The sequence below is a fragment of the Tursiops truncatus genome, chromosome 6 (genome assembly GCF_011762595.2).
Source record: "Tursiops truncatus isolate mTurTru1 chromosome 6, mTurTru1.mat.Y, whole genome shotgun sequence".
Taxonomy (NCBI): domain Eukaryota; kingdom Metazoa; phylum Chordata; class Mammalia; order Artiodactyla; family Delphinidae; genus Tursiops; species Tursiops truncatus.
Window position 1 is genome coordinate 40865366 of NC_047039.1, and position 14360 is coordinate 40879725.

The following is a 14360-nucleotide window of genomic DNA, read 5'->3' on the forward strand; positions in this document are numbered from 1 at the left end:
CATATGTCCTTTCTACAAGTTAAAGTACTAACTGTATATATGACTTTATTTGAATTTTTATTGCATGTCTAAGTATTATATGTTCATCACAGAAAATTTTGAGAACGTATCAGGAAGTCCAACGAAGATGAAAAGACCCACAATCCCACTACTCAGAAAAAAAGACCCTAATATTAATAGTATATACTCTTCTTGAACTTATTGCACATTAGCACATTAAGGGTTCTGAGCAGTCAAGAAGAAAGAAAACAATTTACCTTTGTTTCAAATAATGTTTCCCAAATTCCTTTGACTATGAATCCTTTGGTGGTATAACACCTATTAAAAATCTGAGGAGCTCAGGATCTGAAGAGCACACTTTATGAATGCCACCTAAATGAACTTATCACTGTGCAAGATCTTCAGCCATACTAGTAATTCAGAATTAATCAAACTCAACAATGTTCACCCCTCTACCTAAACTCACACAGAACTAAAGTTGAATAATTTAATGATAAATATTTACTTCAAGAAAGCAACATGCATGGGTATTTTTTCGTATATAAATTGTATCTCAATAAAGTCTTTTAAAAAAGAAACTAATATGCTTGTGTTTCATGAATACTGAGAAGAAGAATAACTTGATGAACATGATATCAGAGCGAAGGAAGGATAGTTTTAAGGAATATTTTATGCTGGTGCATATGCAAGGTGACTCATTCCTGCCCAAAAGAGAGGATACATCTTTAGTTACCATAATGTCTCCCAGATTCCTATAACACAATTCTACTCCTTCCACCTTTTCCTTTCAAATGTTCTAGCAATGCTTATAAATTAATCTACTTAAGTCCTCCTATAGTACTAAAGAGTGAATGTATACTCCAGGGTGGAAATGAACAGCAGTAGCCATAGTCCAGAAGAGCCGGCCATAAGTACAACATTTCTTTTAAATTTCATGTTTTTCCTAGCAAATATTTACATGTGAGAAAGTATTTTAAAAATGTAAAGATTAAAAGCCTTAATTTGAAATCTTTAGGAATAACTGATATATAGAAAGTTATATATTTACATGTGACTTTATATGTCTTAAAACACATCAAATATACCCTATTTGAGAAGTAAAGCTCAAAACTAAATATCTCCCTTCTACTCTTACTTTTTCTAGAAGCAAAAATTGGCAAAGTTGATAAGTGCTAAATCAGAATCATACTCCACACACCCCTCCTAGGCTTGACATATGAAAAGACGATCTCATGTGCTGCCATAGATGTATTATACCAACTAAATGAGTAACAATGGCCACTTTTAGTTTGTTTTTCTCCTGGTTCTTTGAGACATTTTATCACCCACGCAAAACAAATACAAGTATAAAAGGAGACGATACTTTTTTATAAGTAAACTATTTATTTAACTATTATACTATTTAAAATTTCACACTTCAAAGAGGCCACAAAAATTGTAACATTCAAAAATTTTAGGTAAAACTCTTCAAGGGTAAGCTATTATTTTTCAGCCGGCATGTATGAAGTTTAGCAGCAAAAGGATATTTCTATAGAGACTTGTAGTTGGTTCAGACTCAGTTTCTGCTCATGCTATGTAGAGCATCCATGATGGTTTTATTATACTCTGCAATCTGCTTGGTCACATTCTTCATAATTGGCCGGTAATCACTCTCTTGACTCTTGGTTGCTATGACTAATTACATGAGTTAAGGGGAAACAGTATCAAAACAAATATTAATCTAATTTTGTGACTCAGAAAGGACCCAAATTGTACTAGTATTTTTCTTATTGAAAACTGAAGATGGCACAAAAAAGCACAATTAGAATAGTTATTAAAAAAAACAGATTAAGCATCAATTGAAACCTAAAAGGCCAGGCAAAACTTGTTTCAAAAAAGTTCACCTATGGTATAAAATCTTTTTTAGACTTAACATTTCATTCATCTCAATCTTAATCTGGTCATAGAACAACTCAATGTTCAGAAGAACTGTCCTTTAAAGTACTACACAGGATTTCAGGCAAGTCTCTAGACTTCACTCTGTTTCAAAATCACCTACTTTATGTTGCACAAAACCAGAATTCTGGACTTTATCATACTGTGAATGGGAATCTTCTGCTTTTAAAATAAGTTGCACACCCCCTGGGAATAAAGCCCTTAAAGCATCTCATCTGGAGGTAAGCTGGGGTCCATGCTGCCCTGAGCTGATGTTCAGTAGTGTCCTAGAGGAGAATCTATGCAACCACTGAGTCAGGATCTAGTTCTCTAAGCAGAGATGTCCGTAAATAGGTCAAAAGGGGACTAGGAAACAACCTTTGGGGAAATGTTTCTTACAACTCCACAATACTTGTCCTCAGCAGCTGCTTCCTTCTATGTCCATACAAAAAGACAAGCAAGAAGACTGAATATAAGAACTATCTTGATAGAAATAAGATGGGACATAAGTACTTATCTTGGTAGATGAAGCTGAATTGGCTGAAACACAGATGAGTTCGAAGGTCAAATTTCTCATGATACTACTTGGTTTATCTCTCCCTTTGCTGCCCAGATATCCAAGGTATAGCATTATAAGTAACAACAAATGACTATACATACATACGTACATGCATACATACATATACATATATATGGTTATATGTAATTCTCCCAACAACTCTATGAGAAGGAAGTATTAACTGTATTTGAGATGATAAAATTGAGGTTTAAACAATTAAGTAAACTGTCCAAAGTCCATAACCTATAAGTAGTAGAGTCAATATTTAAAATTAGATCTCCTGACTCTAAAACCTGTACACTTAATCACTATGCTGCACTATGGCTTTGTACAGTCTGCTTTCTATTAGTTTGGTGTATACACACACACACACACACACACACACACACACACACACACACACACACAAAATCATAGAATGGAAACTAAGTCTTATTCATTTATTTCCCACATAGTTTAGCCAGTGTTTTGTACATATTAGGTATTTGATGTTGAACTGAATTTCATTTCAGTCTTTAAAGAAATTCCTAAAAAAATCACTCAGTCAAGCTCATTCGCAGTTTTTTAAAGGATACATTCTTTCATCACAAAATTATTTTGCTCATGGTGTTGCCACTTCCTCTCCAAATTTGTAAGCTAAAAACACAAAAGAAAAATGTTAACCAGTGCCCATATTCAAAACAATTATACACCCCTTTGAGATAAGAAAAAAAACACCCCCAATTTTAAATCTTTTCAACTCCCTGCATTTTATTGAGATAAAGCCATGATAGACAAAAAAGGAATTTAAAAAAATTAAATAACAGTAATACAATAATAAATACAATGCTGAATTTGACAACAGGTTTACTCTGTTTACTTTAATTGGAAATTATTTATTATACCAATGAACATACCAACTGAAAGACAATTTATGATTTTTCCCTTTCCTAAAAGAACTTAAAACAGAAGAATGGGACATGATAGGAATCTCTCCTTGAAACCTGAAGGTCTAATGTCACAAAAGTACTATATATTCTAATACTGCAAAGGTTCAGCTATATAGGAGAAACTTCCTTATTTCCAGGGCTAAATTTCCTGTCTAATTCCACAGGCTGTGATAAGAGCCGAGCTGCAGTGTGAAGATTATAAGAGGGCTGGTAAAAAGCTGGCACTGTTACAATAATTTCTGCATCAACAGGAAGCTAATGTGGATATTATATTGATGGTTGCTTCCTCCAAAGACAATTTTACTGTTATAGAATTAAATTGTTTTTCTGATTTAATTAACCTTGTAACTCTGGGTTATGGTCTTTCTTTTTTAAGATGCACATAGTTTTTTTCCTAAACAAAGGACAGTCTGAAAAATGAAACATTAAAATAATGTTCTGCCTGGACATTTCCAAGAAGTAATAATCATTTTAAAAAATCTGATAATTGAAACAGCATTATTAATATTTCTTTCTAATCTCATGTTAAAATTATTTTCAGGGCATAAGTTCAGTCTTAATGTAGCATCCATCCCATTGTTTCCTCCAAAGAGATAAATCTAGATATTAGGATGAATCATAACTAATTAATTATATGAACTGTATGTGCTGTGACTTAATGCTACTAAATCAGATCTAGCTTCCCCTGATAGAACCTTGAAGTTAAGATGGACTTAAGGAAGCAGTCAGCACTTTTTGACAATAAATCTCTAATAACCTTTTGCAAAGTCAAGTACCAAATTTTTCCTCTTTGTTTCATACAAAGGGGTGGCCTTATAATGCAGCAGACCCCTTAAGTGCTACATGAATAATGATATAAAAGCAACACTGTGTCAGATGGTCAAATTCCTTCTATATTATACATCTATTTCAGTTACTTGCCTTTAAAGCTCCAAGGATGTTATGAAGCACACATCTGTCTTTTTCTCCCTACAACTTATTTTACAAGTCTGTTATGAGTTCTTTATATGTTTTGGATATTAACCCCTTATGAGACATATAACTTGCAAATATTTACTCTTATCCTGCTTTTTCATTTTGTTGTTTCATTTGCTGTGTAGAAACTTTTTAGTTTGATGTGGACCCACTTATTTATTTCTGCCTCTGTCGTTTGTGCTTTTCGTGTTATAATAAAAAACTTGTTGCCAAGACTAATGTCAAGGAGCTTTTCCCCTATGATTTCTAGGAGTTTTACAGTTTGTTCCAATATAAATGTGTTTAAATGATTTCAAATCAATAACCACTCAAAAAAAAAAGGTCTATTGTATAAATTACAGATCTCAAAAGCCAGTTTTTGAGTAAATAACTGCAAAAGATAGGGAGACCAGGATGTGATTCAAACAGTTGGGATTCACAAAAGGCAACAAATAATACAGAGAAGCATTGTAAGTTGTGGTTTATGTTACAAATTCCTGTACGTGGGGTTACGAATAAGATTAGTACTTAATGTGGGAATAAATGAGGTAGCCACTGACTGGCTCTAAGAAATTGTGTTTGTCAAATGTTTTCCTCTTTAAATCATCCATTCAGTGGAAGAGGAGGCTCAAAAATCCATATGAAATATCAGTATTTTTTCCTATGAAACATAAGACAATGGCCTCATGAACTTTTTCTTATGTTTCTTCTCCAGTATCCATTCCCACTCTAAACAGACTAGGATAATTTTGCTATTCACAAGTCTATATCCAGGCCTGTATATTACAAAGTAGAGACAGAGTAACTGACGAATAAATTTGAAATATGTAAATTAGTGACTTCTAAGTTTTTAGTAGTTGTGGCAAACTCTGATGAGAGTCCATCCCTTTCAAGAAGAATATAAGGCTTGTCTTTTTTTTAAATGGTACATCCACGCAATGAAATAGCTGATGCCATAAAAATATCATCAAAAAAAGCGCTTGAAAACACTTAAGAAAACAATTGCTTAAAGAGCATATGCATAGAATGATTTCATTATTTGTAAAAATCAATACAATTAAGGGTGTATAACTGCAAAGGAAAAAAAATTTACAAGGATATTATACCAAAATGTTAATGATGGTTGTCTATCATCATCATCATATTACTACACGAAGGAAGAAAACATTTAACGCATTTAGCATTAATAAATCATAGTTGCAAATTGCTAATGTAGATAATTAGATGTGAGAATGACCAACCTTTATCAGACCACAATTACTGATTTTGTATATGACACGCATGCTTCATTTAATCCTCCAACAAATACTTATTGAACACCTATTATGTGCCAACCACTAGCACAGTGCTGGGAAGAAAGTGAGGGAAAGAGACATCATTTCTGCCCTTAGAAAGAGCTCTCAATGCAGAAGACCTTAGACCTTGTTCAGGTAATTATCAACAGGATGAGTGATATGAAAAGGGGGCTTGTCTATGCATCCTGTGTAATAATCAGAGATGTAAATAAAGAAATTCAAGAACATTACTGCTCTTTATAGCATTATTTGAATAGTTTGCAAACAAGAAATAACCTAAATGTCCAACAATTTGGAATTGACTCAGTAAATTATGCTATATCCATATAGTCAAATATTATATAGAATCATATTTTTACAAAATCTACTGACAAGGGAAAGTATTTATGATGTATAGTTAATAATGAAAAACAAGTTTCCAAATAATAGGTACAATATGGTACCATTTCTATAAATATACAGAAATAAATGTGTACGTATGTACATGTATAAACTAAGTGTACACATAACATAGAAATATAGACTAGAAATATCTGTCTTCATATACACAGAATCATCTCCTGGGTGGTGGGATATTAGTCATTACGGCTCATTTTTGTTATCTGCAGCATTTATGTATTAGCAAAGTTTCTGCATTAAAAACTTTACTTTTGAAATTTTTAAAAGCCATTACCATAATGGCTGTGCCCAGAACAGTGCCTAGCATAGAGTTGGCCTTCGATATAAGTTTACAGAAGTCAGGAAAGCAGGAGTAAATTCATTCTGAGTGGAGACTATACAGAATCTAGTTATCTTCAAAGCCAGAAAATCTGGAAGGTAAATAAAGCAGGTGAAAAAAAAAAAGGGAATGGATTGCTTTGGGAGTGAAAATATAGATCAAGAGAACAGGCCAGATAGCCTAAAAACAGAATGAATTTCAGTCTTATTTTTTTCTTTTTACCTGAGAATGTGTCTCGTTTTCTTGCAATTGTGTTTTTAGTGTCTCATATTCTGTGTTTAGTTTCTGAATTAGTTTTTTAAAGGCATTTCTGCGGGTTGATAATACTGTTCTCTCCTGATGCAATTTCTAGATAGATCCAAACAGAAGTAAGTAACAGGCTTTAGCAGATACCTAGTAAACCAATATAAACAGCATTTGACTTAAACAATTTCAATAATATTCTGATAAAATTCTACCAAGGCTATAATTACTCTAAAAGCTGTTTGTAAAAATATCCTTTTAATGATAATAAGCTAAATTAACTATATTAATAATAACTTATTAGGGCTGTCATATGTGTTTGTACTCCACCAGATTTACTTTATTTTAAAATTTTTTTGTAAATTTATTTATTTAATTTATTTATTTTTGGCTGCATTGGGTCTTCCTTGCTGCGTGCGGGCTTTCTCTAGTTGCAGAGAGCGGGGGCTACTCTTTGTTGTGATGCACGGCCTTCTCTTTGCGGTGGCTTCTCTTGTTGCAGACCACGGGCTCTAGGCGTGCGGGCTTCAGTAGTGGTGGCTTGCGGGCTCCAGAGCACAGGCTCAGTAGTTGTGGCGCACGGGCTTAGCTGCTCTGCGGCATGTGGGATCTTCACTGATCAGGGCTCAAACCTGTGTCCCCTGTATTGGCAGGTGGATTCTTAACCACTGCACCACCAGGGAAGTCCCAGATTTACTTTAAATTAATGTAAATGGCAATGAAAAGCCACTGAGAAGTCTTAAGTACAGAAATATCGTTATCAAATTTGCATTTAACAAAGTTTATATTTGAAGTACACTATTACTTGCTTTTCAATGTTTGTCTTTTGTTTTGAAACTTAAATCACTCTAAATTCCTACTATATATGTAAACTTCTTTATTTTTTCTTAGATTATATATCAAATAGTCAATTGAAAATAATAAATTTTTAAAAATACATATATTATTAAATTTAATCAAGAAAAAACCAACTTGAATTACAATTTCATAGAACTGTTACCATTTACCTTTTTCTTTTCTTCACCTGATGATTTTAAAGCTGGCAAATCATTATATGTTTCCAGATCAGTTATCATTTGCTTAATTTTGCTTTTTAGAGACTGTTGTTCCTCAGTCATTTTACTTTCCAGTAGCTCCATTTTTTGTAGATCCAACTGTAGACGCTGACTATCTGAAACGCAGGAAGATTCAAAGCCATAATTAGTCGAAATTTTATTCCTTACACAAAAGGAAATGCAATCATTAAAAATCATGCATTTTTTTACAAGAGTATCTGCACAAGAAACATGCATTCACTGCAACTAGTGAGACAATACAAAGATAAATTTTTAAAAAATTACTTACCCCCCAGGTAACCAACATAAACCGATGTATATTAATCACATTTGTCTCCATTCTCATACAAACATGTAAGAACACACATAGTTCTTTTTCTTACTTAATAATATATGAGATAAAGATTCATCATTTTTAATATGTGCATGACATATACACACAGTTATGTGGAGAAAAAAGCAAGTTATGAAACGTTATGAGCAAAATTTTTTAAGTACATATATAGTCAGTTCTCATTATTTGTGGTAGTTATATTCCGAAAAGTCATTGTAAACACTGAGTTAGCAAATACTGAACTCCTATGGGATATACAGGATTAGGTTTCTGTGAGTTTCTGGTTACGATACTTTTATCAACTTTGATGATACTTTTATCATCAAACTAATATATAACCTTGTTTTATGTATGTTTCTCTTTAAATATGTTATTTAATATATATTATTGATTTGTTAACATTGAACTCAAGGCCAACTTATGCCTCAGTGAAGCTTATATAACTGACATATTTTCTCTGTAAGGCACATCACAGCCTTGCGCTTAGGAACACTAGCCAACACTTCAGCACTATACTTGGGAGCCATTTTGAATAGCAAAAGCACTAGCAAAAACACACAAAAGTGTGGTTAAAAAAAAAAAAGTGACATTAAATAATATACCATGAAAAGGATACTTGTTTATAGTATGAGAACTAATGCAGGAAGGCATAGTGCTGCCTTAATCAACCTCCACTGGGAACTCGAGCATTCAAATTTTTCAAATTTGAATTCCAATTTTTCACCTCTGCGTGTGTTCACAAATGACCATGAAAGTGCTGCAAATATGAATTTGGGGTTACAAATTAATTTCAGTGAGAGAGCAAGTTTACAAATACAGACTCCATAAATAATGAAAATTGCCCATGTGTGTGTGTATGTGTGTGCGCGATTCTTTCTTTCAAAAGTATTGAGCATCTACTATGTGCCAGGTGCTGAGGATATAATGGAAATCAACAGAGACATCATTGTTTTCACTCGAGGAGCTATATTCTAGAGGTTAAATTAGGAAATTAAATAAGCACTTACAGTAAACTGGATAACTACTATGAAAAGAGTAATACAGGGTACCACAGAACATGTGGCATTGGTCAAAAGAATTCTCTGAAGACATGCCTTTTAACTAAGGCATTAAGGATTAGGAATCAACCACACAAAGGAAAAAGTGAGTGTTCCAGAGAAAATAATCAACATGTGCAAAAATGTCTAGAGGTAAGAAAGCATGAGGTAAAGTCTAAAAGTCTAGAGGTAAGAAAGCATGGTACCTTTGCACAAATAAGAGAAGTATGACTAGAACCCAAAGTTCAAAGTGGATGGTGGTAGGAGAGAAAACTGAAAAATTGAAGGATTTCAGTTCATGAAGGGCTTAAGTCAAGACAGGGAGTTGGGACTTTATGCTAAGGGCTGTGGCAAGTCATCAATGAGTTTCAAATCAGAGAGTAACATAATTAAATTTTAGAAAGTTCTCTCTAGTTGCCATGTGGACAATTAATCGAAATAGCATAACTATGTGCAGGAAGACCAGTTAAGTGTTGATTCAGTGATCTAGGCAAGAAATCTTAGACTGGTGGGGATTTTTTTTTCATTAAACAATATTTAGGGACTTCCCTGGCAGTCCAGTGGTTAAGACTTCACCTTCCAGTGCAGGGGGTGCAGGTTAGATCCCTGGTAATGGAGCTAAGATCCCACATGCATCACGGCCAAAAAACCAAAACATAAAACAGAAGCAATATTGTAACAAATTCAATAAAGACTTTAAAAATGGTCCACATCAAAAAAAAAATCTTTAAAAAAACCCAGTATTTATTAAATAAATGCTTTCTATGTGCCAGGCAAATAGAAAGGCATGGGGAATATAGCAACAAACAAAGAACTTATATTCCAGTGGAAAAAGACTATATATATAAAATATACAGTTATGTCAGATAAAAATAAATGAAGAAACAGTGCAGGAGAGATCTGGAGGGACTCAAAAAAGATTAGGCATTTAGGATTAACAAAACAGGTAATCAACCGGATACAGTAGTTGAGCGAGAGAAAATGCGGAATCCCGTTTCCAACTTGAATAAATGAGCGTATGGGAGGGTAAGCAGAGGGACATATAAATTTTTGTCTGTTGGAGGGATTTATGATACACTGAAGTCGATTTAGGATTTGTTGAGTTTGAGATACCTCAGAAACATCCAAACAGAGATAAGTAAAGATGTCCATATATAGAAATATGGGTCTAAAGCCCAGAGGGAAAAATGTGAGCTCTGAAGATACAGATTCTGAAACCACCAGCATAGAGATGGCACCTGAAACAATGGGAGTGGTTCAAATCATCAACAGAAAAGGATTCATGACTGCACCTATAAGAATACCAAATTTTTAAAGAATAAATTAACATGAAGGATCCATATAGAATAAGAAATGACCAAAGAAATAAGAGAAAAATCAGAAGTCATGGGGAAAAGATATTTCAAGAATAAAGAAGTGGTTTGTAGTACAGAATATTACTTAGAGATTAAAAGAAAAAGATGGCAAAATATGTGTTGAATTTACTGACCAGGAGAACCTGGATGTATCTTCTGAGAACAGATTTCACAGAAAGAAATGGAATCAAGAGTGAGAGGAAGGTTTTAAGAAATTTGACTGTGAAACCTTTGAAAGAGAGGGATAATAGTTGGGCAGAGAATACTCGGAATAGGCTTTTTATTTTTTTCCAAGATGTGATAAAATACGGAAAAAAGACTAAAAAGATACCAAAATTTTAATAGTAATAAACTTTTGATAGTGGGATTGTATTTTTAGTTTTTATTTATGCTTGCTTACATCTCCTAAATCCTCTATAATGAATATGAATTCCATTTATAATCAGAAAACAGTATTTTTAAAAATATTCCATTCTGGTAGGATTATATAATACCTACCTTCTCTATTTCAGAGACTTCTTAACTTTGTGATGCTGGCTTTAAAGGTCTCTTTTTTAAAGAGAAAGAAAGGTTTAAGAGGAAACTAACATTACTGAGAACCTGGAATGTGCCTGGCTTTATATATTATCTGATTTACTTTCCCTAATAGCCCTGGGCAAGGGTAAATTTTATTATATGAGGAAACTAAAGCTTAGAAAGGTAATTACTGTCCGAGGTCAACAGCCATTCAAGCTTTGGTGCTGAGTGATATTGTTATCACGTTTATGAAAGGTTCATATTTTACAATAGCAAATGTTACTTTACGATCCAAAGATGCCTCAATGAGCAACAGTGAGTTGTGGGAAGAGGAAGAGTAACACTTGGTCAATTTTGCTACTTCAGGCTTCTTTCCCCAGGCCCCATCCTTTGTTCTGCCTTCCTTATAGATACCAAAATAAAATCTGATTTCAGCTAACTCAAAAACAGATACTAAAATGGAATTGAAATATATATCCTGTATATTTAGATGAAGAAATCTGGATTCAAACCTGCCTTGGCCAGTTTCTTCTCTTCTGTGTTCCCAGGAATAGGCATGGGAATAACCCAATACATCCTGTAGTTACTTATTTGTAGAGGCATACAGTGATGCATTGTCATCTTAGAACATTTTACCTTCACTTTTCCTCTAGTTTAAAGTAGGAATATGAATACCCTCAAAAAAATAGTGGTATTTCAGAGTGTCAAAAGCCAAATATGAACATCTTCCTTAAATTACTTAGATTTAGGGGTAGATTTTTATATTAAAGTAACATATTTCAGAGTAAAATACAAACTTCACAATGATTTTTATGATAAAATTTAATCTCATAGTGGGATATATTGTACCCTGTGTATACATATTATTTTTCTCTGGCTCCTTTTATTGTTCTTTCTTTATTGCTGCATTTCAGCAGTCTGATGATGATGTGCTTAGGTAAGGAATTTTTACATTAACCCTGTTTGGGGTTCAAAGAGCTTCTTAGATCTGTACAATTAAGTTTTTCATTAAATTTTCAGAAAAATTTCAGCCATTATTTCAACTATCTTTTCTCCCCCATTCGCTGTCCCTCCTCTCCTTCTGGGACTCCAATTACATGTAAATTAGACTGCTTGAAACTGTCCCACAGGTCATTTAGGCTCTGTTCATTCTTTTTTCTTCTTCAGATTAGATAATTTCTATTTATTTATCTTTAAGTTCACTGATTCTTTTTTTCTGCTGTCTTCAATCTTCTATTCAGGTCAGTGAATTTTTCATTTTAGTTATATTTTCAACTCTAGAATTTTCACCTGGTTCTTTTTTGTAATTTCCATTTCTCTGTGGGATTCTCCAATCTGTTCATTTTTTATGCTTTTATTTTCCCTCAAGCCCTTAAATATGTTTATAAACTTTTAAAGTCCTTTTTCTTTTCATTTCAACATCTGGATTATCTCAGGTTCAGTGTGTAGTGATTCCCCTTGACTCACATTTTCTTCTTTCTTCATTTTTACTAAATGTAAATTTAGTAAATTTACTAAATGTAAATTTTTATAATGGACATTTTAAATAACATGTTGTAGAGACTTTGCATTCTGCTCCTTTGAAAAGTGCTGATATATATTATAAATAAGCAATTAACTTTGCCGAACTAAATAAATCTCTAAACTTTTCTCCTTTGGAGTGGGTAGCATCTTAAATCTCTGCACTCAGTTCTTTCAACTTCTAGCTGCTGCTTTTTCCTAGGTCCCATAAAGCCTACTCAATGCATACACATTTCAGTAGTCAGATTAGGATTTGGTTAGAGTTTATACATAGATTTTTGGCACTCCTTCTTACCAGGATGTCTCTCTTATACAGGGCAGGCAATGAGTAAGTAAGTTGGTTTCTTCATGTAAGATTTAGCAAAATTTACTTGGACTTAATTTAAGTTTTATTACCTATAAAGATTCTCTAATGGAAAAATCAATACAAAGCTGCTAATTATTAAACCTTCCTCTTCTACCTATGAAATCAGAAAGACTAAAATATACCTGGAAGGTGACATTATAATAAAAATGTCATGTTCAAGAATCGAGCAACTCTCTACTTATGAATATAACAAAAATCACATAGAGTATAAAATACCAAATAGTAAAAAAAAAAGCTTCAAAAGACATTGATTTAAGAAAGGAGGTTGTTACCAACCAAATTTGTCCGAAGTTGGTATAATTAAATGTGAACATTTCCTTCTGTCTCTTTAAAGAGTCTTAAGACTCAACCACATTGACTATATGTTATTTTAAAAGATATACCAATATATGGACTGAAATGTTGAGGGTTTTGTTTTATTGGATTAATATTTCTACTAGGGTTGGAAATAGTTAAGTTGAGAATCAAAGTGCTGAATCAAAGTCACTGAAGCTTATGGTGTTTCAATGCTCTAAATAGGAAATGTACTTACTTTGTATATTTTGGCTGTTCGGTGAAAAGTTATATAAATCTAACTACAAGTTTAATTTAAAGATATATTAGGGAAATACATTTTTAAACTATATATACTGCTTTTTCTAGAGAAAGGGAGAAAACGGTTGGTTGGTACAGGGTAAAGTTTATCTTCCTTCAACCGCAGGACCCCATGAAAAGCTAAAAGCTTCTCCAAGAGAAGAGACAGGAAGAGGATGCAGACTAGTTCCTTCTGATATGCTATGAAGTTGCAAAGTTTACCAAGTAGTGTGTACATAGTAGCAAAACTCAGAAGGAACCACTTTGACCTGGGGAAATGTTCCTGAAATATTCTGCCATCAGCGCATTTGTTTATTCCCTGGAGCTTCCTTTCCAAAAATATAAATAAAAACTATTGCTGACAGGTTCCTTGTCTCTTTACTCATGCAGTTTATCAGTGTATCTTAACCTTTTTTTTTTCATTACTGTCCCCCTAAGGAGCCTTTTGTAGACTATTGTTTTCACAGTCACCTCCCATGAATTTTTTATATTACAGATGTATATCTGTTTATGTACAGTGACCTTTTGGAGGGCCACACACCTTTATAGTTAGTATATAAAATTTTTTTACCCTCCCCCCAAGAAGTAATTTTGCCCCCTTGGGAGTGATATTGCTCCATTAAGAAGCACAGAGTACACTAAGAAAATCAGGTGAGTTCCAATTTTAACTTCAAGGGTCAAAGGGAGGCAGTTCACAAAAGGGGAATGTAAAATTCATTATCTCTGAAAGATGAACCAGAATATTATAAACCTCTTATGGTGATTTCCAGATAGAAAAAGTTTCTTGTGGGGGATGGTATTAAGAGAAGAAAAACAATTTATATGCTTGGCTTAAATTAACACTTAAAAATAACTGACTAAATGAAATTAATTGTAGGGGTCAGATAATTCAAACTTTAAAAGGGAAACTTTCAGTAAAATCCTTATCATAGTAACAAACCAGATTTTTATCTCCATTGAAGCCAGTTCTCATTCTTTTTTAATTCTACA

General features: G+C 33.2%; 1 protein-coding gene across 5 annotated transcripts in view; it reads right to left on the bottom strand.

Moving 5' to 3' along the window:
* Window positions 1-1362: 1362 nt before the first annotated feature.
* The window catches only part of IFT74 (intraflagellar transport 74), a 78045-nt gene continuing 65047 nt past the window's right edge, over window positions 1363-14360 (bottom strand). For 3 of the 5 annotated variants that reach the window (XM_019934915.3, XM_019934916.3, XM_019934918.3), the window contains 4 exons: window positions 7620-7783; window positions 6592-6717; window positions 3049-3109; window positions 1363-1674 (listed from right to left, as the gene is read on the bottom strand). In XM_019934915.3, the coding sequence (XP_019790474.1) occupies window positions 1556-1674; window positions 3049-3109; window positions 6592-6717; window positions 7620-7783 (470 nt within the window). In that variant the 3' untranslated portion in view covers window positions 1363-1555. Of the gene's footprint in view, window positions 1675-3048; window positions 3110-6591; window positions 6718-7619; window positions 7784-14360 lie in introns of those variants that run through there. The other 2 variants (XM_073806063.1, XM_073806064.1) reach the window with 2 other exon arrangements.